This window comes from Schistocerca gregaria, chromosome 9 (assembly GCF_023897955.1).
Source record: "Schistocerca gregaria isolate iqSchGreg1 chromosome 9, iqSchGreg1.2, whole genome shotgun sequence".
NCBI classification, from domain to species: domain Eukaryota; kingdom Metazoa; phylum Arthropoda; class Insecta; order Orthoptera; family Acrididae; genus Schistocerca; species Schistocerca gregaria.
The window spans coordinates 132,770,506-132,797,255 of NC_064928.1; the positions used below are offsets into that span (position 1 = coordinate 132,770,506).

Sequence of the window (26,750 nt, forward strand, 5' to 3'; positions counted from 1 at the left end):
CAAAATTAGGGGCCATCGGTATGATAATACTTACGCAAAGTTGTTCTCCTGCACACAGATATACTATGACAGTTAACATTAGTGACTGAGAAAGGGCATCTGCAATTTTGACCTCTGCTTTTGAAGTGTGCAAGAAAACCAGACATGACTTATCATGATCGTACCAGGTCTCCACCATTTGTGCGAGTGCAAAGGGTCTTCAGTTATACAACTTTAAAAGTTGTAACAGTGCATGTTTTTGTAGGTTTCATAGAGACAAACAAGACATTTCAACAACATTCTGTTTTGCAGCCAGTTGTCTATCAAATAAGTAAGTTACATTTCACCACTGTGTTTTGTCATTGAAATGAATGTAACAAAAAGCTGCTGCTGTAGCTGTGCAAATAGTCTCTGCCTATGGAGCAGAATGTAACGCAAGATGCAAAACGAGCTACAGTGACGTACAGAATAAGGGAAACATTTGACACATGTGCAGGGTGTCTTACCATTACGAAATTGTTTCAGGTCAAAATAATGTGACTGTATCGTGACTATTTGGTGTTGTCATCAGTGGCAAAGCACAGTAGTGAAACATGTAATGTGGTTCATCAGTTTAACTGTTCATGCTAGAGTAAAATGTTCTTACATGGGCTTCTTAGTCTAAATGAGATGTGTGCACAAACAAAAATGTGTGTTGCTACTACGACTTTTAGATTCAAACTTGTACAAAGAGGTAAGCAAAGTTTTAATTTTCACCTCGAAAAAATAGAGTTGTAACAATGAAACAGGCTGACAGTGTAGTCCACTACATATTCAGCCTTCAATGAGAGACATTTTTCCCAGTGGTGGAGGCCTCAGTTGTGGAAGTTTGCATTTTGGCCATTTGGGAACTTACCTTGTCGTCCATCTAGAAATGCCTGCTGCTCCAAGCTTTCTTCTTGTGAAGAAATGGGGAGAACTCGCTGGATGTCTTATCAGGAGAATGCGGTGGGTCAGACAAACTACGATGACCGGAAGAAGCGACGTGTAAGACTATCGTGTGGGGTATTGTGGAGCAAAAACTCCCCTTCAGGCATCTTCTTGTGACATTTGCTGTAATGTCACACAATTGGTGGTGGCCTTTGTCATGTTCAAAATGTAAAAACTGACCCCTTACCATTTTCCACTATGGCCACTATTTGTGCACCTGGGCCTCTACTTCTGATTTGATTCTTGGTTATTTACAGAGATACGGTCTGCCACTTCAGACCTTTTTGAGCAAACTGGAAGCATTTCCTCCATCACTTTGCCACACATCTGCAGAGTGCTGTCATCCACTTCTGCCAACTCGAATTGTTGCATTTCCCCCCCTTCAGATGCAGGAAATCAACTAACACATGATGCTGCAATTTGTCATGTATAACACAACTGAAGACATTTACCAGCAAACCCAAAAAATGAATTTTATCAGTTTCATTGTTTTGAAGGCATTTTCATCATCATCAGGTCACAGCTCCAGTTTCCTGAGTGCTAGTGACAAGCTTCCCAACTTTTTACATCCTTGTCCAACTCTCCCTTTTGCTTTCCATACCAAAGATAAACTACTTTCAATCACATCCTTGTTAACTGTGTCAATTCATCATCATTGCTGTTAGACAGATTTTTTCCCCGTTTATAGTCAATGCAAGGAATTTTATAACCACTGTGGTTTCTTCCATCCATTTCACATGACCGTACCATATTAATCTAGAGTTGCCTCTCTCTCTCTCTCTCTCTCTCTCTCTCTCTCTCTCTCTCTCTCTCTCTCTCTCTCTCTCTCTCTCTCTCTGTGCTCTCTGCGAGAGCACATGTCTCCAGTGAATAGGTTAAAACAAGAATACATAGTAGGTACCGAAGAGGGCTAGTTTGTATGGTGTCCCGTACTCATCCATATCCCCCCCCCCCCTCCCCAATTGTTATCCTTCTTCTTCTTCTTATTATTATTCTTCTTCCACTTCTTCTTCTGCCCCCACCCAATCTCCTTCACACTCTTCGAGAGCCGAGGTCACAGTCTGAAACTTTCCATGTTAGATTGTTGCTGTTTACAGTTCTAAGACACACTCTAGTCAGCTGATACAAGAAAAAAAGTATTACATGCATAGTATCCTATTAAACTAGACGAAGCTGATCGTTAAGTGTCTAATTCTTGCACAACGATGCTGTCGACTTGACAGGCACGTACGATTTTACTACTGAAGGTCATTACAATGTATATATAAATGGGCAAACTTTGCTATATGCTAATGGCAGCAATGATTTTGTCAGTATTGGGACTGGTTTCACAGCCCATAGCAAAAGAGTGATACTTTCTGGAGTGAAGGGTCGGCCTTGCGAATAATGGTGCATGTGATGACAGTGCGGTGTGTTTTATGTTTGTCCTCACACCTCCCTGCTACGTCCCACCTCACTCATGCCTCATTCGTTCACTCTGCCCTGCCCTTCACCCATCTGCCCACCCACAACATCGCTCACAACTCACACCTCGCACCCCGTGTCACATGCTACGCCCACGAACGCGCCCACTTGTCCTGACCGGCAGCCACTCGCAAACCGTCCACCAAGGCCGCCAGCCAGCCAGTGGAGAGGCCAGTCGTTCGTGAAGGTGAGTGCCACTTTCTCCTCCTCCTCAATCTTTTATTGCTTATGTCTCTGTCACACCTTCACTTAAACTCGAGTAGTTGTGAACATTGTAATGCTCCTTGTGAGTGTTGCTGAATGAAGCTGATAGCTGATGCTGCATCTGCAAAAACTTTGTTAAAAAAATTTAAAAAAAAAATCAAAAGTACCATTTCGTCCTCCAGTGTAGTCACCTTCAAAAGGTATGCATTCGTATAATTCTCTTATCCACGTTTAGATCTTAAAGTTATTTTTAAATCTTATACCTCGTCAGTTGTGGACTTGAAGGTTGTTGCTTGGTATTCTTTCTGATTGTTGAGGAAAGGGATCACGCAGAACAGAGGTTTTGTATTGACTGATATGACTGTAAAGCTTATGAAGCCCATCTACCTGAATCTAGTTTTAACTCGTGTAAAAGTGAGAGAACGCTTGTAATATATTTGCGATTCTTGTAATTGAGGCAGGACCTGGGTACAAGCCAGGTATTCACCTAGTGGAAACCACCGAAAAACAACTTCCAGGCTGGTCATCATAACAGTCCTCATTGTGAACACCCCAGGTGAATGTAATTTGAGGTTGACGCGCATCCCCAAATCCTGGAAGCAGCATACTAATGTCTGCGGCTATCTGCGTGGCTTGTCTGATAATACGTTATGGGATAAAACTTAATTTTTTAAGAATACTGTATGTAAAGGCTTACATTCTTCTCCCACCCTCTCCCTCTTGACTCGATGATTACGTGAGTCTGCACATTATCACATCCTAAGTATTGACAGCAATGTAGGAAACACAAGGAGGAAATTCTGTCCTTTCCATGAAGCTGACATTGATGTATTCAATGATAAAAAGATCTTATACAATTTGAAACGTAATGTCTGAGACAGGTATAGACATAGCACAGATCTTCATGTATTCTTGAAGTAGTCTTTATTAACAGAATATAACACTTCATTACATAACATTGCTGTCAATTTTCTGCTACCTTTAATTTTTTCAGAGGTGTCAAGAACGCTAGTGCAGAAAAACATAGCATGCGGTAGCATGCAGTTGGGAATACTGCATTCTCTAAGAAATGGTTGATAAATCTTAGACTATGATTGCATTTCCAGTGCTTTTGTGAAAAGCCTGTATTTATTGAACAAGCCTCGCAGTACTGTTACAAATGCTATACTTAGCCTGTTTACAATTGGCTCAGGATTCTAGAAATACTGGAAGTTTGTTACTAATTGAAGATAGCTGCAGTCTGTGTTAAATTTAATGCCCCAGTGGCAAATGGTACATTGGGTTTAGTTAACATTAATGGCATTTCACATTGATGTAAACTTTTGCGTAGCCACCAGCTGTGAATTTATAGGCTTTGAGTGATGTACTCATTATGGTATTGTATGTTTCTCAGTAGGTAGACAACTCCTTTAGATGATATCTAAGATTTTCATATGTTGCAACGTCTTTGATGTTTAATATCTATTGGCAAAAAATTGTTAATATAATCAGTGTGAGAACATTATTGTGACATGTGAAATTTAATTGACAAAGCATAACATTTTTACTGAATTTCTCACTGAAGGTTTTCTAGTTGTTGATATCTTAAGTTACAGTGACTGTAACAGGGAATTTTTGCAACATCAGTAGGTATTTGTCATTTTGACACATTGGAAAAAAAGGTCATATTTGGCTAAAACAAAGATGATACCTTGATTTAGAAAGTTTCGAGGATATGCAGGTACTAAATTGTCTTTTTGTGGTGGTCGTTATTTTGCAAAAGCACTGCTTAGTGCTTGGATTGTTACAAAAATCTATAATAAACCAAGGAAACTGAACAAATGTCAAATAATTGACTCATCACAGGGCAGAGGGCAAGATAAGACTGCTAATTCTGGAATGAAAGTTTTCACAGAGTAACTTGTCATCAGTTCTATGTCCCATTCTCTCGCATCTTCTATGCAAACTGATTTGAATGTTCATATAATTTTCCTCATTAGAATCCCATCCACATTGTTACTCTGTCTCATCCAGTCGTGATTGATTTGTACCTTTAATACTTCACTGTTCAGCAGTCTTTCATCCAGAGGTCTACTAATTAAACTGCTTACTGAAAGAGTAAATGAATAACAAGAGAAGAGTTGGAAAAGTAAAGTAACATCATTCCAAAAGGCATTAAACTTGTTAAAAAGTCCTGTATATTATGTTTTTTAGTAACAATTTGCTAAATGCTAAAAAAAATATTATTTTCTTCCCAGCAGTTTTGACTTAAAGATAATGTTCATCATGTGCGCATTGATTTGCTTTGTTCTTAACGTTACAAAGAAATCTGCTTTTCATGAGACACATTATTCAAAATTAATGAGTTAACAGTCATCGTTTTCAGCTACACATATCTGTGATCTCTATTTTTTACCTCAGAAAAATATACCAGATCAGCAGTAAAATAATGTACATTAAAAATTATTTGGTGTCGATTCAATACGATAATTAAAAAATATGACCCTCAGTTCATTTGCTCATGTTACATTATTATTACAGCATCCTGAAATGAAAATGATAAAAATGTTATTTATGATAGACAGTTGAAAATGGTTATCATATTTTCTTAGGATTCATTTTAGACTTTCTGCAGGACACTCAGAGCAAGAAATAATTGTATTGAATGAAAATGCCTTTTACTGTAACTATAAAACCAATGGGAACTATTTTATAGAAACTCTTGTCTGCTAGCTGGCTAGATATTTGTGATTGCAGTTATTTTACTTTAGAAACAGTCGGTGTGGTGATATAATTTTACATAAGTATACTCATTTTTTGTGCTGTAAGTGAGTTGCTTAGCGAACGTACCTTCATTTTTGTCTTCATCCATTTTGAGACATAAGGTGGTTCATAAAAAGAGAATATCCTTGCTAAGATATTTATTAGTCATTTGTTTAATTACGATAATGATTGAAGCAGAAGACATGAACAAAAATTTGTGCTGCAGCCAGGACTTGAATCCAGGTCTTCTTGCTTGCTAGGCAGAAATGCTAACCATTTACACTACCACAGCACAATGGTCAACATTGCTGCACAAACTACCCAAGTTGACCATTGTGCTGTGGTAGTGTAAATGGTGAGCATTTCTGCCTAGAAAGCAAGAAGACCTGGGGTCGAGTCTCGGCCACAGTACATATTTTAATTCACATCTTCTGCTTCGATTATTATCGTAGATAATGAAGAGACTTATATGTCTCAAGGGATATAATTAAAAGATCTATTTGTTTAATTAATCACTCTGTTGACTGTGGACAGCTCTTCTTTATTGTGTAAGTTCACCTAGCATGTTATTTTGTCAATTGCACGTGATAGCATGTGTAAAATTACCCAGTTTACTTTTTTTTCCCCTTCAGGCATCTGTCCTTGGATTTCTTAAGCTTGCGAATTGTAATTGGTGAGATTTTCACTGTCCAGAGACTTTGTCACTCTAATATAACCTCTTTGAAGTGTTGTGATACATCTTTGCTGCCATGCGACAAAATGTTGATTCTCCCCTGACACAGATCTATACCTTTGTTTCAGTAACTGTTGGTTTCTCCAAGCAGTAGCATCACACAATTTATTTTGGTGTTCAAGTCAAACATTAATTTCAAGACTATGATCTCATCATAAAGTACCATATAGTCTTGTATTTGATTGTACTTGACTTGACCGTGAATTAATGGTGTGATAAAATTTTATGGAGAAGCTGCACTCTTACTAGAATAAACTGAACAGTTGAAAAAATCCATGGGAATAGTAACTGTTTATCCCTGAAAGTTTAAAGAAGTGCAATAATTAATCCTGGTACAGAAATGCAATAAAAATGCTCTGTGTTATTGGTGTAAATGGGTATTGTGCATTTTAGTACATGTTTAATATCAAACTGCATTTTTATGAACACATTCTGTGTAGTAGCAGTGGTGTGTGTGTGTGTGTGTGTGTGTGTGTGTGTGTGTGTGTGTGTGCACACATGTGTATTTCCATGTTCAAGATATTATTTATTTGGTGTCCAAGTGTACATTGTTAGGTTTTTTGTGAATGTTTTGTATGATTATTTGTGTTGTTTGTTACATATAAATGTGTTTGGTACAATGGAGCCTTTGCATTAACTTGTATACAACTTACTTCTGAACTGGCGGTCTTTGCATTTGTTTCCTGGCTTGATTTCAGTGGATAAGGCCTGTTCTGGGTGTGGTGTTTTTATCCTTCTTTCTTCTAGGCAGCGGAATGGCACTGCTAGTGGATTTTTTTAAACTATGAATTGTGTGGTGGCACATAGGAATCACACAGTTTAATGCTGCAACTCACAAACTGCTTAGTTACAGGCGAAGCTGCTGGCCACTAGGAGCCTCAGGATATCGCCACTAAAATGAAAATTGAATTAAACTTTCTTTCCTTGAGTTCAAACATAAAATACAGCTTTTTAAACATGCTATATTTAACATCCTAACATATATGACCTAATTTATATAAAAAATAAAAGCCTGCTGCTTCTCCTGCTGTTTAAGTATGTACTGTGTGTCCATGTCTTTTTAGTTAGTTAAATGTAACTCCTGGTGAAGTGTTGATGGCACTGTGTTTACAGAGAAGGATTTCGAGTTAATTGATTTCAGGCTGTTGGAGTTGTGGTGAAAGTGTTTCTGAATGTTCTTTACGGAGCACACAATTGAGCACTTGGTAATGGAGCCTCACAATCTATCACTGTTCTGCTTGTTTTATAGTGGATGTAAATCTGATAGAGATGTGGCGGGCATGAGATTGGGAACAGGTAAAACTTATCACTGTGGGAAAAATCCGTGAGACAAACACATCTTAAGATTTCTTTTGTGATATATGTACACTCTTGAAGGCAGATGGAATACTTTATAGATCCAGCAATTTTACTTTACAAATGGCAGCCACTTTTTTTGGAAAGTGATGTGCTGTCCTAGTTCAAAAGATCTCTGAATAATTTTGTATCTTCCATTTAAATATGCACAGTATAGAAATTATGCTTTCCCAAACTCATTGGCCACATCTTGCATAATGTTTTTGCTCTTGACTTGAAATATTGACAATGTGACTGGCACAGGTATATTGGATGAAGGGATCCCTCACTGCTGTGTGCACATAGTTTAACGTCACTGGTGCAGGTGCGATACTAAACTAATGAGCCATTTGAACTTGAGTGTTGTAACGAAATGACAGGTAAGTTGTCTCGTTTGTTTTTTCGTCTTATCCTTTCGATGCTTGAAACCTAGTTCAGCTCTTGGTGCAGGTAAGCTGTTAGTGGTATTGTTTGCCACACTAATATTTTCATCTCTGTGAAAAGAATTATGCTGTATTAAAATGCTTCTGTTTCTGAATGGGTCACAGATCCCATGGAGAGGAGAATCTGAGATGTGGAAATAAGTCATGGATGTAAATTTTAAGTGCAATATAATGAAATGAGTATGCATTATTAAATTTTATTGTTTAATGTGAACCATAAAATAATCTGAAACATGAATTTTCAAGTCTATTGAGAAGATTCTATTCAGTAGAATAAGCTTTGCAGCAGAAAAAGTTCTTTGATTTAGTCTTCAACTCCACCAGCTTATCCATAAGACATTTAATGGGAATTAAATTACCCCGTTGGGCAATTCCTACTCTAATAAATTGTATCTGAACAGAAATTACTAAAATTAATGTTTAAGTTGCCGCAAAACAATAGTAGTTCATTATGCGAAGCCATTTCTTTTTATTTCATATTTTATCCTCTGGTCGTACAGAGAGCAGTCCAAAGATCAGTGTCGACTGAAAATAAGCATAGGTGGCTGCTGTATATAAAGAAGGGTAAAAAAAGACCCACAAAATTACAGACCAATATTCTTAACATCTGTTTCCTGCAGAAGTATTGAAGATATTCAAAAGTACAAATATAATAAATTTCCTCGAGATAAAAAAAAGCTTGTGCCCACAAATGGACACAGATTTAGAAATCATTGCTTGTGTGACACTCAGCTTGCCCTTTCCACATGTGATATCCTGTGAACTGTAGATAAAGAGCAGCAAGCAGATTGTTGTTGTTGTGGTCTTCAGTCCTGAGACTGGTTTGATGCAGCTCTCCATGCTAATCTATCCTGTGCAAGCCTCTTCATCTCCCAGTACCTACTGCAACATACATCCTTCTGAATCTGTAAGCAGATTATGTATCTCTAGATTTCCAGAAACATTTGACACAATACCTCAGTGCAGACTGTTAATGGAAGTCTGGGCACATGGAATGGATTCCCAAATAGGCCAATGGTATTAGCATAAGTACGTAGTGACCCCGTCACCCAGTAGGAAACCACTGCAACCTGCAACCTGCCACCTGAAAACTGGTAGTTGTGCAAGAATAGAGTGGAATGGAAGAAATGGGTAGAGTGGGGGTAGCTCGACGTCTTAAAGCAAAGAGAATTGAAGAAGAAGAAATATGTTTGCCTTGAAAACTTCTCAAGTAATAGAACCCAGTACATTGTCATTGATGGCAAGTGTTCGTCAGAGACAAGGGTATCGTGACGTGTGCCCCAGGGAAATGTTAAGACTGCTCTAGTTACCTATATACTGTACCTGCAGGATGTGGCGGAAAGAGTAAATGGCAATATGTGATTGTTTGCCAATGACACTGTAATATAAGCAAAAGTACCATTGATGATGGACTGTAGGAGGATACAGGATAAGTTGTACATAATTTCTGTTTAGTGTTATTAATGGCAGTTTGCTCTAAATGTAGAGGAAACATAAATGAATGTGATCAGTAGGGAAAACAATTCTATAATGTTCAAATACAGCATTGGTGGTTTGCTGCTGGTCACAGTCGTGTCAGTTAAATGTATATCCTTAACGTTGCAAAGCAATACAGAATGGAACTGTGCTAGTTCCATTCTGTATTGCTTTGCAAGGACAGCAGTAGAAAAGATAAATGTTAGACTTTCGTTTTGTGGGAGAATTTTAGAATTTATAACATTAATGTGACTGATTCTTTAGTACTGTTACAGTGTTTGATATCACCACTAGGTCAGATTAAAGGAAAAATTGAAGCAGTTCAGAGACAAGCTGCTACATTCGTTACCAGTAGGTTTGCAAATGTTTCTTGAACTCAAATGGGAATTGCTGAAGGGAAAACAACATTCTTTTTGCAAGACACTATTGAGAGAACTGGCTTTGCAGTTGACTGTAGAATGATTCTACTGTAGCCAAAGTACATTCTGCGTAAGGATCTCAAAGATAAGATGAGAGAAATTAGGGCTGTTGTGGAGGCATATAGATAGTCATTTTCCCCTCACTTTGTTTGTGTATGGAACAGGAAAGGAAATGGCTAGTAGTGCTAGAAGGCATCCTACACCATACTTTGTGCTGCAGAATGTGTATGTAGATGTATTCAGTATCATTATTGGCTTTGACTAATTAGAGTCCACGAAAGACTTGAATATGTTGCATAGTGACTTGTCAACTGAATACTTTGTCATCTGTGTTTGCCTAGGGCAATATGACTAGTCTAAATGATTTCACAGTATTGCAATTGAATAAAATGTACATCCATGCCACTTTCCACATACAGTAACTCCCTCTGAGTGAGGGCTCCTTTAAGTAGAACCAATGTATATAATCAAAATCTGTTCTTCTGTGTACTCTCTTCAGTAGCCCCCTTTTTTTTGTTTTACTGTGTTAGCTTGTTGGGTTTTAATTGTGGCTGTGTGTATAGTGTTGGTAATACTTCCAATAAGCTATTACCAAAACTTACATATTGCTTGTGACTGCATGTTGTTGTTCTTGTTCCAAGTAAAGAGAATAATTGTTGCTTTGCATGTTGTAGAAGTTACCTGCTTTTCTAAGACTTGTAGTCTGTTGTTTATATGGATTGTGAATTATCGATAGTGGTGAGAAAATTGCACAGATCGCATATGCACACGTAATGTAATGAAGAAATTATTATGGAATGCATCCAGCTGTTATTGAGTTGTTTATAAATACATAGGTTTACTGAAGAAGCAGAATTGTACAGTTGAGGTAACTCGGAGGAAAATTGGTACACAGTCTGTGGTATGTTTAATACGCCAATTAGAAAGTACACACTGTAAAGCTTGCAGAAGTATAAGAAAATGGAGGAGCAGAACTACAACAAAAGAAACTAAACAGTACGTAGATCGTAAGGGCAGATGAAATAATCTTCGAGAAATGATCTTGTGGTTAAAAAAAAAAAAAAAAAAACAGTGTGTGATGTATTAAAAATAGGTTTGTACTTTGAACTTGAAAGTAAATTTGAAAAGTACAGGGAGCCAATAGGCCAATAACAGCTGGATGGTGTAGCTTGTGCCTCCTGCATGATGCATGACTTTGCGTCCTCCCACCTTGGAGCAGTGCATGAAGTGGACACGGGAATGGGAGCGGGAGCGGGCTACTCGGAGTCGGGCCGGCCGCCCACCCCCGTGCCAGACCCGGCAGTGCCCACAGCTCCGGTCCTCGTGCCCTCGCCTCCGCCAGCGTCTCCGGTGCGAACCGCACCCCCGACAAGTAAGTCGGCACCTGCCTTTCACGTCGTATGCAGGTGGTAGATTCTGTCACCTCCTGTGCAGCTTTGTAGCTACGTCTTTGAAATTTCTACTTTTAGGTGCACAAATTCCGGTGGCTAGTTGTTTGAAAAATATGACAGCTGTTGAGAGTCTCACTTTGAAAATAAGTGTTACAGTGCTTTATCCATTGTGGGGTTGGGACCCAAATGCACTCAGTGGTAGATGTTGTTGGTCAGAATTCCTTCTATTGCATCAAAAGGAAAATAACTGCACCAGTTAAAGTAGGTGTGCATTGTGGCTCAGTGTGTAGGTGCCAGACTACAAATCCAAAGTTGTTGGGTTCAGTTGCTAGTCAAAGCTAAAATTAATTCTGTCACTTGTCACATCTATCAGTTATTTGTTTACAGGTCAAATGCCAAATCAAACTGTGGTTTGATATACGATAAACTGTAAGTTCGGCAGAAGTTACTGAAAGTGACATGTACTATCTCACCTAATAACACGGCCTCGTGAGCCGTGTATGTGGCCACACGGATCTCACACGGTCGCCATCGCTCGCTCACATGTTGTGAAGTTGCAGAATCTGTGTATGGGCAATGGCCTTCCTGCATTGAGCACTACATCTTGTGACACACTGTGATGTAGCAAACTGCCACATTTCCTTATCCTTTTCCCCATCGCGTGGCACATGAAGGTGAGTGAGGTTAAGGTGCATAAAAAGGGGAGTGGTGGGGGAAAAGATCACTCGTGCAAATGCAGTGCTCTAGTTCACACAGATGTTTAGGTTGGTAACAGTTGTGCCTTTTTTTCACCCAGGTTCAATTGCTGTGCAGTTATCCTAAGGGTACAGAAATACACTAACAAATCAGATATTCAGTATTAGTCATTGAAATTTGGTACGAGTATACTACAAATTCTAGGTTTACTGTCTATGTAGGTTCAGAACAATATCTTGTTCTGGAATTTTTCAAAACATATGGGTAGATGTGAAGGAACACAGCTTTGTCTGCCAGTTTCTCTTTGGCTTTCTCTGCTGTAGCACACTGAGGAATGTTTTGTTGGATTCCTCTACCTTTCATCTGTTGGGATATTCTTAGGGAAGTTAGGCCAGCTGTTTGGTTGCAAACACAAAAGGATAGAGACAAATGAATGTCATCGACTTGTTAGTATGTAACAGAAACTGCACTGATTGCAGTAATTGTGCCATGTTTACACAAAAGTCTGAGAACATTTTCTTTTATTGGCCTGTGAGTTTGTGGTGCACAATATAAGCATTGTATATGCACATGTTCAGAATATATGATGATTTTGATGCACTTTACAGGCTATTTTTGTCACTAGAATTTTGATATTTTCATCAAATTTAGGAGAAAAATTGCTAGCACCTGAAAGAACAACCAATTTGATACTGCTATGTAAAGCACAGTTTAAAACTTGCATAATTTTCCTCTTCCTCATGAAAGTAATACACCCTTGAAGTAAGTTTGCAGCTGAAGAATGAATGTTTCAGGAAACTGGCAACATACAGGGAAAAAAGCCACAGACACAAGGCATGTATATGTACTATCCTCTGTAGTGCATAGAAGAGACGTTTGTGGCCACAAAGTCGCAACTTACACAGAACACTGTAACTATGAAAGCTGCAACTGTAAAGAAATTTCTTGCCCAACTTGTCGTATAAACACACAAGTTTGGATTGCTTTCAGGTGTTCAGCCATGTGGCTGCTTTTAGATGATGCAGCGTTTTGGCAGGCTGGCTTGTTGCTGTCAGCTACCTTCAGCACCACTTGTGAGGGTGCCAATGAGTCAGTGTGCCAAAATATTTTCACCGTCTGTATGACACAGTTAAATGTGGCAACACTCTGAGAAAGCCTGAGATCACACCTCTCTACTATTAGTTTACAGAATTTTTGGATTTGCCAATAACAGAGAGCACTATGTCTTAAAATGCCAAAAATTCTGTCCCAAGGAATCTGTGTACTTCATTCGACAATTTTTTTTTCTGAATTGTTAGTATTTTTGGCTATGGGGACCAAATGAGCTGGTTTTAATTTAAGCTGCATGTGTAGCATAGGACTGAAATTTGGATCATTTCTTCTACATTAGAACTGAAAAACAGTGGTAATCCTTCTATAACACTCTTCTTAAATACAATTTGCTTTTACTCATTTTTCATACCTGTTATTCAACGTACAGCACTTTTTACACCTTCTGTCACATGTGGTTAAAGAATCCTTGTCTTCCCATCCACCTCCCCCACCCCTGCCCCACCCCATTTTTTTAATCTTTTTTCTGTATTATTCACACTTGGAGATCATCAATCGGAATTACATTGCTATGTGTTGTAGTTGTGTAAGCATGGCTTTCAACCACAGCACTTGACTGTGTTAAAAAATGCCTTACACACTTTGTGTCTTTCAGTAATAATGTAACTGGTGCAGTAATTTCCTTATTTTTTATCATTAATAATACAATTGCAGGCCTTAAAGGTAATTAGTCAGCAGTAAAACACACATTTCATCTACTATAAAAGTAATATAGGATTATGAATCTATTGTAGAACCACGTATGTTTGTTACAATGTTTCTGTGGCATTTCATATCCAATTAATGGCACTTGATTTGCGTCAAGGCCATTAAAATGAGCTGATTTCTGTTTTAACAGTAGTTATAATAATTAACACTTTCGAGGCCGCCCACTTAGAAGAATATTGGGCATAGGAAATGTATGCCGTTATTTAAAGTGTTACTGGCACATATGCTATCAATGTATCTTCAGGAATAGTACATACTAGAAAAGGGCCAGGCTTAAAGATTTATTTTTCATATTTATTTTAATTCTCTGGTAGATTACATATTTTGTAATAATTATGACAGAAAGTACGATTATACTTCCAAGAAAGAAGTGAGACACGAGTTGTTGAGCAATTTCTTTCTATTGAGCTTCCAAAGGTTTTTTTGTTCACTCAACAAACGTGTTGTATTTGTTACAGAATTATAGCAAAATGCAAATCCTAAAGAGCACATGTACAAAACTACGTCGCTGCAATTATATTGGCTCAGCCATTCATGACAGCAAGTGTTAAGTTTGCTTTTTTTTTTTTAATAATTCTAGAAATTTACAACAGAAGGCAGCACCAGCCAAGGGGTAGATTGCTAGATATCCGTACATTGTTCTTATACAAAATGAGTCCATTTTTCAACTGATAGGTGGTTTCTGCACTGGGAAAATCACAGCCTTACATATACTCGGGCACAGTTGTTTAACACAAAGATGCCACCCAAGCCACAAGAAACTAAAGAGGTAACATTGAAGAAATTCTCTCTCTCTCTCTCTCTCTCTCTCTCTCTCTCTCTCTCTCACACACACACACACACACACACACACACACACACACACACACACACACACACACACACACACAATTTTTCCTTTAAGCTTTACAACTTTCGTAAATAGCATTATCAGTATCATTTACACTTCTTCAATGTGTGAAATTCCTTACTATAAAAAAAGATAATAAAATTGATCAGAATATGTTTTCTTGATACACAGTTTCCTGAGTTATTGGGAAGAGAGGGAGGTCTAATTTGTTACATAATCTTTGGTGTGTGAAACTGGTAAACATGGAAAGAGGAACAAACTAAGCTAAAAGTATGTGGCAGATTGGTAGGAGCAGTATAGTGATTTATGTCACAAGGTGATGTCTTATGCCAGTGATGGCATACTGCTCACTTGTACTCACAGACTTGTGATGGCAATAGCATTGGGTTTAAAGTTATTGTTACAGAAGTGTGGCAGAATGACTACTACATAACCTGCAACATACGTTAATATTTTGCTTGAAGATTTGTGATTAAGACTAGTAGATAGTATCTGACATGTAGGTTTCAAGACTTAATTAAAAGTGTAAAGCAGAACCAGGCTACTCTGATATGTAAGAGGAGCTTGTACATTTCAGATGTTTCATGAATCCCATGTTGTTTGTAAAAACTGTTCAGTTATTATAAGTTGATACAGGCTTTAAAGCTACATAATCAGAAATAGTTTAATATGTGGAAGCACAAGGAAGTGTTACCTCGAGGTAGTTCTAGTCAGGTAGTGCAAGAGCCTAACGCTGTAAGGTTATTCGTAAAAGTGTTAACAGTACACAACAGAAGCTTTCATGTTAGTAAGCTTTGACACTATTGTAGTTACGATGCTCGTCAGTAGTGCATTTTAGGCCAGAGTAATGCAATCAGATACTGATCTCTCCGGTTTAAAACTAAGGCTCTTTTGAGAAAAATTTAAATAAGTGGGATATTGAAACAGTGGTCCATGTCACTGAAATAGAAAGTATCTGGTACTGCCAGTACAAAATGTGTGTGTTTGCGATCGATGTAATTTGTGACCGGTTAACCTTTTAGCTATCTAATCTCGACTTTATTTAATTTGTAAATTGGTTAAATTCATTGCTTGTCCATTCCTTCCACTCTCACCATAAGAAAATGCTTCTGACAAAAATACATCCACCAAAGCTTAGAATGTCACACCGTTACAGTAGAAACAAAGATGCGGATCACTTTATTGCTTAAACATCACTACATTTGTCAAAAATGTATAATGTTTCTAGACTACTCAAGATTCATTTCTGAGGATATTGGATACTGTCATATGCACATGTGGAAGTGTCATCCTTTAAGCTGTATGCAATAATGGACATATTGATGAAACATTTTGAAATCCTTAACTGAAAATTTTCTCACTCAAAATATGGTTGCAGTAACTCCTGTTTTTTTTTTTTTTTTTTTTTTTTTTTTTTTTTTTTTTTTTTTTACATGTACTGAAATATATTTTAGGGCTTTTTAACAATGTAAAAGTGGTACATTAAGTTGCAGACAGGCACAGTTAAGATACTTGCACACAAACTTTTGTCCATAGCCTTCATCAGAAAAGAAAACGCGTGCACACACACACACACACACACACACACACACACACACACAGAGAGAGAGAGAGAGAGAGAGAGAGAGAGAGAGAGAGAGAGAGAGAGAGAGAGAGAGAGATTCCCTCACACAAGAAAGCACACCTCACACTTAGATTATGAGGGGCATTTGAAAAGTCCGTGCAAAGTCCAAGAGTTGGCACCGGTGCGTATTGAGGTCATGTTTAGTTAGTAGCATCACCAAGTTTCAACCATATTGGTCTATTTCTTTGTGTTTGGCATTCGTGTGAATCAAGGAAGTAAAATCATTGTCAACAATGGACGAAAAAGAATTTCGTGTGGTGATTAAACATTACTTTATGAAAGGCGAAATGCCTCAGGAGACTAAAGAGAAGCTTGATAAACGTAATGGTGACTCTGCACTTTCGATTAGAACAGTTTGTAAGTGGTTTCAAAATTTTTGGAGTGGCCATATGGTCACGAGTGATGCCGAACGTTCTGGAGACACTGTGGAGGTTACGACTCCAGAAATCATTGATAAAATCCATGATATGGTGGTGGATGACAGAAGACTTAAGGTGTGTGAGATTGCTAGTGCTGTGAGCACATTGAATGAACAGGTACATAATATTTTGCATAAACATTTGGACATGAGGAAGCTATCCGCAAGATGAGTTCAGCGATTGCTCTGCTTGACCAAAAATGGAGTCGTGTGAAGTGTTGCAAGGCTGGTTTGCAGCTGTTCAGGAAGAATCCGAAGGCCTTAGTGTCATTTTGTCACTGTGGATGGAACATGGATACATTATTATAATCCTGAGACCAAACAACAATCTTAACAGTGGTTTACCAAGGGAGAATCTGCACCAAAAAGGCGAAGACTATTCCTTCGGCAGGAAAGGTTATGGCGACTTTCTTTTGGGATTCGGAAGGGATAATCCTCATTGACTATCTGGAATAGGGTAAAACTATTACAGGTGTATATTATTCACTGTTATTGGACCATTTGAAAACCGAGCTGGAAGAAAACTGCTGGCAATTGGACTGCAAAAAAGTCCTTTTCTATCATGACATTGCAACAGCACACTCCTCGGCAGTTGTGGTCGCAAAATTAATGGAAATAGCATTCCAACTCATTTCACATCCCCCCCCTATTCTTTAGACTTGGCTCCCTCAGACTAATATTTGTTCCCCAAGTTGAAGAAGTGGCTGGTGGGACAAAGATTTTATTCAAACGAGGAGGTGATTGCAGCAACTAATAGCTATTTTGCAGACTTGGATAATTCCTATTATTTGGACGGGATCAACAAATTAGAACAGTGTTGGACAAAGTGTGCAAGTCTAAAACGAGACTGTCGAAAAATAAAAAAGGTTTACCCCAAACACGAAAGTTGTTCTTATTTTTGCACGGACTTTTCAAACATCCCTCATATCATCATCTCTGGCAGTGTTGACCAGAGTGCAGCTGTCACATGGAATGGAAGGGAGCGGACAGGAAGGAAAAGGGATAGCAGTGTAAGAGTGAGGGAAGAGAAGAGCACTGTTGTCTGGCAGAACGTGCAGGGACTAGACTGCCAACAGGTGTAGTGTTAGGAGGCTGTGGAGCAGGGAGGTTGTGACAACGGAGTGAGAAGGGAGAAGGCTGGGGAAATGTGGGCGGATGAGTTGGCAGAGGGTGGCAAATGGAAGGTGGGAGATGGTTATGGGAAGGGGGTGATAGTGCAGAGAGGGTGGAGACTGTTACGTGGGCGGTGAGGGGACAGTATGTTACCGTAGTTTGAGGCCGGGATAATTTTGGGAGTGGAGAATGTATTGTAAAGATAACTTCCATCTGTGCAGTTCAAAAAAGCTGGCAGTGGAGGGGAGGATTGGTTAGTGAAGCAGCCATTGAAATAGAGCACATTTTGTTCAGCTGTGTGGTGTGCCAGACTTTGCTCTCGGTCACAGTTTGCCAGTGGCCGTGCATCCTTATGGACAGTTGGGTGGTACTATAACTTGTGTTTTATTTGATCAGTCTATTCTGTACTCACTCTGAAGTTTATACACAGTTGAAAGGTAACTATGTGACACCTGTACAAAAAGAGCGGTGGGTGGGAAAGTTGTGCAGAACACATCAGGAACAAGCACTATAGGAGCTATTCCATCATTTTTTCATGTAATAGTCTTCTTTGGAATAGGCATCTTTTATTTTAAGTACCTTCAGTGGTCGTTGTAACAATTGTGGTTTGCCTACAAATGGGCTTAGCGAGATCATAAACAGGCCCCCTGTTTAAAATTACTTTCATTATTCACAATTTAGCTTTTACAATAAACCTGTGTGTTGGTTGAGGGGTGCTGAGGATGCATAGAAATAATATAGAAGAAAGGGTTCGGGGTGGAGGGGAATTGGGCAATGAAAGTAGTTTTAAACATGAGAACTGTCTATGATCACAGAAAAATCATTTGTAAGCAAAATAAAAATAATTTCAGTGAGCATTGAAACAGTTTTAAATTAAAGCCCAAATAGTTCTTTATTTCAGTCATAAAATACTGACTCGCAGTTTGCAGAAGAGAGGCCAGTAAAACAAATAAGACAATGTCTACAGTAGTAGCAGTCCTTATAGATCACATTAAAAAGCTGAATCACTGCTTCAAAAGAGTCACACTCAATGACAAGCATGTATTGACGGGTAATCATTTAAATTCTTGTTAATATAAACGTTAGCTTTTGATTTCGGAGCCTAAAGATGGTAAAATATTGCTTGCGTGAGATAGTGGTCTTAACATATTATTAGCTGTCATTCATTGTGACACCTATGTTACACTTGCCCATTTTCTGAAAATTCCGTATTTTTCATGCTCTTGTTTATAAGGAACAAGCAGCCTTAGGGAGAATGCCACATTGCATTGTGAATAGCATGGAATTTTAATTTTGAAAGGCATGCATCTTTCAATTTGAGGAAGACGCCATCTTTACAGGTAAGTAGCAATCGTATCTTGGGAACATTTGCAGTATAATTCCTGTATGTTATGCTTTCACCAGTATAGTGATATCAGGCTAATGCTGTAAATGTTCCCAACAATTGCTGCATGTGCACTGTAGGAATGAACTCCTATTTTATGCTTTTGCTTGCTTTTGGATGGCTGTCTTTTCTTGTATTTCGTGTGCAACTGCTAAATTTTTGTAGTGTTCTCTCTTCATTGATTATACTGAGATCAGTGCCAGTTGAGTAACGGAAGTCGTTCAGCTGCTGGCATATAAAATGATTTTGCACGTAAATGGCAGTTGACAACCCAACCGTTCTTGGTTTTTATATAGTTTGGAAGTGATGAGCTCTGGCACTGTTCCAATGCAATCAGGAAAGGGTTTTTTGCATGTGTGTGAGTGTCTGCATTTTTATTCTAAGTGTTTGGCCAATTTACACATCTCTGTCAGGAGAGTGATGAAGTTGCGTGCTGCAGTTAATAACGACTGAGTATTAGTGTAATTTATTATGTTCACTTGTAGTTGCCATATAGTTAGTTCCAGTAACATGGAATCACCATTTACCAGTTTCACGAGTTTCTGCAGTTAGATTAATAATAAAAGGAAGAAAACTTCAAACCGTGTCTTTTTTAATACTCGGGCAAAAACTTGCTTTCCTCTGTTCTTCAGTATGTATGTCTGATGTGTGCCCTCACTGTACTATTACACTTGCTTGAAGTTCTCAGGCACATAACATTAACTTGCACAAAAATCTCCATAAATTATAACTATAAATATTTCTAATTCTGGAGTACTTGGAATAATGTTGATGTGGTTGGAATCCACTAAGTAGTGGTCAATGAGGGCCATGGATGTGGATTATATGATCTGTAATGGAAAATCCAGGGTGGAATGTAACAGTATTATGAAACGGGTAGTTGCCACTCACCATATAGCAGCGATGCTGAGTCGGAGAAAGGCACAACGGAAGGACGTCAAGAAGTGAGCTTTCAGCCAACAAGGCCTTCGTTGGAAATAGACAACATGAACACGTACATGCACGTACACTCAGGTGACCATCTTGCTGCTGAGGCCAGGAGGGTTAAGGGAACATAGGATATACTGCAGGGAGAGTTCCTATCTTCACAGTTCGGAAAAGCTGGTGTTGGTAGGAAGGACCCAGATGGTACAGGCTGTGAAGCAGTCATTGCAATGAAGAACATTGTATTGAGTGGTGTGCTCAGTAACAGGATGGTCCAGTGGTTTCTTGGCCACAGTTTGTTGGTAGTCATTCGCACAGACAGCTTTTTGGTTGTCGTGCCCACATAAAATGCAGCACAGTAGTTGCAGCTTAACTTGTAGATCACACGATTCATTTCACAGGTAGTCCTGCCTTTGATGGGGTAGGTGATGCTTGTGACCGCACTGGTGTAGGTGGAGGCGGGACGATATATGGGACAGATGTTGCATCTATGTCTATTACAGGGATATAAGCTACGAGGCGGGGGGTTGGGAGCAGGGATTGTGTATTCACGGATGATGATATTGTATAGATTCTGTGGACAGTTGAATACCACTGTGGGAGGGGGTGGGAAGGATAGTGGGTAGTACATTCCTCATTTCAGGGCACAGCGAGAGGTAGTTGAAACCCTAGTGGAGAATGTTATTCAGTTGGGTGGAAATTTGGGAGTTGGTGCGTGACTGGAGAGATAAGGCACGAGCGATCTATTTTTTTTACAAGATTGGGACGGTAATTACGATCTGCGAAGAGCTCAGTAAGACCCTCAGTATATGTATAGAGGGACCGCTTGTCACTACAGATGCAACAGCCGTGGGTGGGTATGCTGTATTGAAGGGATTTCTTGGTATGGAAGGGTTGGCAGCTGTCAAAGTGGAGGTGTTGCTGTTTGTACCTTGCCTGACTCAGTTCACTCCTCTGTCCAACAGTCATCCACCCCCACTGCCCCCAAATCACCCCTGTTAACTTTCCAGAATATCTTAACCTCGAACCTTGCCTCACTATCAGTCCCCAAATCTCTCAACATGCAAACTAGACTTGCTTTTGCAGAAAGAACCATTATCCACCACCTAAAAACTGATCTCACCCTGCAATCTTACCTTCTGACAAACACTCCACCTCTGTTGTTTTGAACCACAAGGATTACCAGGCAGGAAGACTCTGCCAGATGTCAGATTCATCCACCTGCAAACCCTGCCACAGCTAAACCATTCCAGATCAGGCAGGCTCTCCAGTCTCTCCTCAAATCCTTGGGCCCATCCCAGAACCTCTCCATAGTCCATACCTCTCGTCGTCTCTACTGCTCCCTGAATTTCTACCTTCTACATGCTTCCTGAAGCCCATAAATCCAACCATTCAGGACGCCCGCGTGTAGCTGGTTACTGTACACCCACTGAGAGAATCTCCACTCTCGTAGACCGAAACGTTCAACCTGTTACACACACACTCTACCCTTCTATATAGAAGATACCAACCATTTACTCCAGTCTCTCCACAGTTCCCATTCCTTTACCGCATGGTGTCCCGCTTGTCACTATTGAGCGACCTCCCTTTAAACTAACATCTCTATGTCCAGGGCCTTACCGCTATTGACCACCACCTTTCCCGGTACCCAACGGATTCTAATCTATAACTTTCTTCCTAGTCGCCTTGACCAACTATAAACTATATCTTCTCACAATTACTTCTCCTTTGAAGGCATTATCTACAAAGAAACCCAGGATATGAATATGGGCACCTGCTTGGCTCCCCTCTATGCCAAGCTCTTCATGGGCAATCTAGAGAAATCCTCCCCAAACATCTAGAATCCCAAACCTCTCACCTGGTTCAGATTCACTGATGACATATTCGTGATCTGGATTGAGGGTGAGGAAACCCTATCCACATTCCTCCAGAACCTCAAGACATTCTCCCCCATTTGCTTTACATTGTCCTACTCAACCCAACAAGCCATCTTCCTCAATGTTGACCTCCACCTGAAAAATAGCTACATCAGTATCTCCATCCATATCAAGTCTACCAATCACCAGCAATGCCTTCACTATGACATCTGACACCCATTCCATACCAAGTGATCCCTTCCGTACACCTTGTCCACCCATGCCCATTGCACCTGTAGTGACGAACGCATATCCCTGTATTATACCTATATGCAAGACCTATCCCATACATCCTCCCACCAGTGCACCAAAGGCAAGGCTTCCTGTGAAACCAGTCACGTGATCTAAAAGCTAAACTGCAACTATTGTGCCACATTCTATGTGGACACGACAGACAAAAAGCTGTCTGTCTGCACGAACGGGTACCGACAAACTGTGGCCGAGAGACAGCTGGACCACCAGTTGCTGTGCCCAATGCAACATTCTTCATTTTGATGACTTCTTCACAGCCTGTGCCATCTGGATCCTTCCCACCAACATCAGCTTTTCTGACTTGCACGGGTGGGAACTCCCGTGCAATATATCGTATGTTGCCACAACACTACTGGCTTTTACCTCTAAGTCATTGTCGTTAACCGTGTAGCCCATTCCCATTCCAGCACTACACAGCCATCTATTCCACTACTATACAAGCAGTATTTTCTTTTTACTTCTCTTGTTTTCCACCCTCCCCCCCCCCCTCCTCCCCCTTCTCTCTCTCTCTCTCTCTCTCTCTCTCTCTCTCTCTCTCTCTCTCTCTCTCTCTCTCTCTCTCTCTCTCTCTCTCTCTCTCTCTCTCTCCCCCCCCTCCCTCCCTCCCACCCCCTTCCCCCCTCCTCCCCTCCCCAGTCTAACCTCCTGACTGCCTGGCTGACCTACCCTCTCCATGTTCCCACATTTTTGTGTGTGTGTGTGTGTGTGTGTGTGTGTGTGTGTGTGTGTGTGCGTGTGTGCGCGCGCGCGCGCACCCTCTCCTCCCTCCTACAAAGGCCTTGTTGACCACAAGCACGAACAGACAGACAAAAGGTTAAAATTTCTGAACAACTGGATGGCATATGCGAGAGAGAGTGTTTCGCAAATTGAGCATATCAATACCTAGTTGGTACACTTTGGTCCTAATGGAAGCAGCTATTCATCTCGGCACTGATTTAGTTGTCAGATATCCTCCTGAGGGATACAGTGCCAATTTCTGTGCGTCAGGCAAATTAGATCTTCAAAATCCCGAGCTGGTTGGAGGGACCTGCCTCTAACGCTTAGAACATTCTCAGTTTGGGAGTTAACAGATGACCTTGTTGGGTGCGGTAGAGTTTGGCAGGCACAAATATGAGCAGTAGAAACACTCTTTGTGTGCAGGCAGGCATCAGTTTGCCGAAATGTGAGCCTGGGATGGCTTTCTGTAACGGGCAACAAAATGGGTTGTAGAACGTCGTCGAAGTATTGTGCCGCAAGGGTGCCACTGAGATCGAAACTAAAGGCGTTCTGGTACGAAAACGAAATGGCACCCTAGACTGTTGCCCACAGCTGTCGGGCCACATGGTCGGCGACAGTTGGGTTAGTAACGCACCGCTGTCTGGGGCATCTCCGGATACGCCTTCGGTGTGAAATAAATCCCGTCGACTGCAGTGGGACTGTCTCCGGCGGTGAGTTTCGCTTTGAAGTGAGCCTCGACGATGGCCAGAGACCTGTCTGGAAACACCCGAGAGAGTGGTGGGATATTAACCCGACTGTCCCTGCTGTAGAGCCTGACAGCCAGGAGTGTGGCCGGGAATGCCATTTCATTTCATAGCAGGACCCATTTGGTTGTCATCTGCAGTAGTATGTTGACAAAATTTTACTCTGTTTTGTTGCCTTTCATGGTAAGCGATCATGGGCTTCCATTTCGGCAAGATAATGCCCACCTACAGGTGATGAGGGTTTCTACCTCTCGTCTTTGTGCTTGCCAAACTGCACATTGGCTAGCAAGTTCTCTGGATCTCTCCCAAATTCAGAATGTTCTGAGCGTTATGGACAGGACCCCCCAACCAGCTAGGGAATTTGAGCATCTAACGTGCCAATTGGACAATTTTGTACGATACCTGTCAGGAGGACTTACAAGAACTATCAAATCAATGCCAAGGTGAATAGTTGATGGCATAAGGACCAGAGGTGGACCAATGCAGAATGCAGTATTGACTTGCTCAATCTGTAAAGCTCGTTCTCTTGAATAAATCAATCAATTTGTTTTAAAATTATAGTCATTGTTTATACCTGCACATCATATCTATAGATTTCCTTCCCATTCATATAATTTGTTCATGTCACTGAGTGCGTACATCCGTGCATAGTTCTTTTTCCTATGAGGGAGCGTATTTTGATGGCAGTAGAATCGTTCTGCAGCCTGTCTCAAATGATGATTCTCTAAACTTTCTCAGTAATGTTTTGTGGGAAGAATGTCCTCCTCCCTCTAGGAGCTCCCATTTGAGTCCACAGAGAATTTCCATAACACACATTGATCAAACCTATTGATAACAAATCTAGCAGCAGGCCTTTAAATTGCTTCAATATCTTCTTTTAATCTGACCTGGTGGGCATTCCAAACACTTGGGCAGTACTCCAGAATGAGTTGTACTTGTATTCCATTGTATTGTATATGTGATCTTCTTTATAAGTGAACTACACACTATCCTAGAAATGTCCCAATAACCCAAAGTTGACCGTTAGCTTTTCCTACAGCTGACCGTACATGCTCATCAAATTTCGTGTCACTTTTCAACATTATGCCTAGATATTTAGTCTATATGATGGTGTCAAGTTGCACACCACTAATACTGTATTCCTATTCATATCCAGTACCTTACATTTTGTCACATTTGGAGTAAGTTGTCATTCATCACAACAAATATAATATCTGTCCAGTTCATTCTGTCTCCTCCTGCCATCACATTAACTGTGACACTTTCCCTGACACTGTAGTATCTCCAGCAAACATTCACAAAGTTTTACTCTGTCTGACAATATATTTTTCCCATGTGGAAGTTTCTTTCTATTTTATTTAGATCTTTCGTATCTATAGAGAAAAAAAAGCCGTATTATTACATTTTACTGTGACATTCCTGGCGATATATTTGTTCTGATGAAACTTGCCACCGAGAACAGTGTACAGAGTTCTATTACTTAAGAAGCCTTTAAAGCACTTGCTAATATGAGTGTCTAGTCCGTATTCTTGGACCTTTAACAGTCTTCAGAGTGTCACTGTAACAATCACTTTCAGTAAATCTAAGAGTTTGGAACGTATGTTGCCCTTCACCCACAGTTCACAGTATATTGTGCAAGAAAAGGGCGTACTGAGTATCACGTGAATGTTGCTTTTGACAACTGATAAAAAGTTCTGAAAATAAGCCATATTTGCCAACTAAATGCCAATGCCTTATGTGAGAACATGAAGGATGGAGAATTGCTCAGTTAGCAATGGGCGTGGGCGGTGAGTGATGTACATTAGGAACTCGCATCAGCTAGAACCTTCATTCTGTTGCGTATGTCTGTTGTGTTTTTTCATACATAAATTGTGTACCAGGGAGTCAGAAACAGGAACAGTGTTCCTGTGTGAACATCCCTTGTGGTTGCCTTTCAGGCATCTGATTTTTAGCTGTGTGCAACATTTTACGTAAATAATGAACTGGGACATAGAGAACTTTTTTTCTCAGTACCTTATCACATATAATAAAAGGGAAATTGTATTCAACATTAACAGAAACTGTTCATTGCTTAACAGTAGCTGCATTAGAAGGACGATTATTTCTTTGTTCTTAATTTGTTTTGTTTCGGGTGCCATGTGGCCATCTGAGTAATACCTATTTGGTTGTGCAGCAGGTCAATACAAATATGTTTCACATAATTCCTGTTAGCTATGATTGAAAACTTGGACTTATGATGATTCATATTCGTTCAGTTTCTCTGCAATCCACTTGAAAATAGTTTACAGAATGCAACACACTTTTCTTTGTAATTGTTTAGAGAGTTTTATCCAAATGAAAATTGTTTTTCTGTCAAGTGTTCGTTGAGTGAATTATGTAGTTCCTGTTGAATGAGTCCACTCTACTTATAGCAAATCTCATGAGATAGTAAATGTGCAAGGACAGAAGAATTAGAACTGCCAGAGAATTGAAAAAGGGTTTGTGTGAATTTCATAAACAGACATTGCAGATTGTTAAAATTACTTTTCTGTAACAGAAGCATGTTCTTTGTGAACACCCGGAATTTTGTCAGAATACGATACCACAGCACATAATAAACAAGTCATTGCATTTCAATGTCAATGGCAATGGCAATTACTCTTGTAGTGAGTTTGTTTCATGCTTGAGAGTTTTTTAAGTTGTTGTCCTTTTGGTCCTCTGTTCAAAGGTTGGTTTGACTGATCAGTGCAATCATTTCACCTGTGCTGAAGCACTGTAGCCTAAATCCAACATGAATTGCTTAGTACAGTTGAGTCCTGGCCTCCCTTCCCACTTTCTACCCCTCACATTACTAAACTGGCAACTCTGTGATGACTCAGGAAGTGACTTATTAACCTGTCCTTTCTTAGTCTGTTTTGCTAAATTTGACTTAGTACTTCTTCATTGGTTGCCCATATACTCAACGTACTTTCAACATTCATCTTTAATATATTTATGTGTATTAAATTATGATAGGCATTGAAGAAGAGAGGAAAGGAAGAGTGTCCTGCGTATGAAGATTGTCCTACAAAGTTTTAATCACTTTCGTCTTCGCAAACTGCACGAGAGCTCACATCTGCGACAGCACCATAATCTTGTAACCGATTCTGCTGACAGTTCAG

The 26,750-nt window shown here is 39.8% G+C and overlaps 1 protein-coding gene across 12 annotated transcripts in view; it reads left to right on the forward strand.

Moving 5' to 3' along the window:
- LOC126291677 (spectrin beta chain) overlaps nucleotides 1-26,750 on the forward strand; it is a 462,415-nt gene that overhangs the window by 410,504 nt on the left and 25,161 nt on the right. For 6 of the 12 annotated variants that reach the window (XM_049985262.1, XM_049985266.1, XM_049985269.1 and 3 more), the window contains one exon: nucleotides 10,984-11,136. The exons of 4 other annotated variants lie outside the window; for them this stretch is intronic. In XM_049985262.1, the coding sequence (XP_049841219.1) occupies nucleotides 10,984-11,136 (153 nt within the window). Of the gene's footprint in view, nucleotides 1-2,536; nucleotides 2,600-10,983; nucleotides 11,137-26,750 lie in introns of all 12 variants that reach the window. 2 more of the 12 variants (XM_049985267.1, XM_049985272.1) reach the window with 1 other exon arrangement.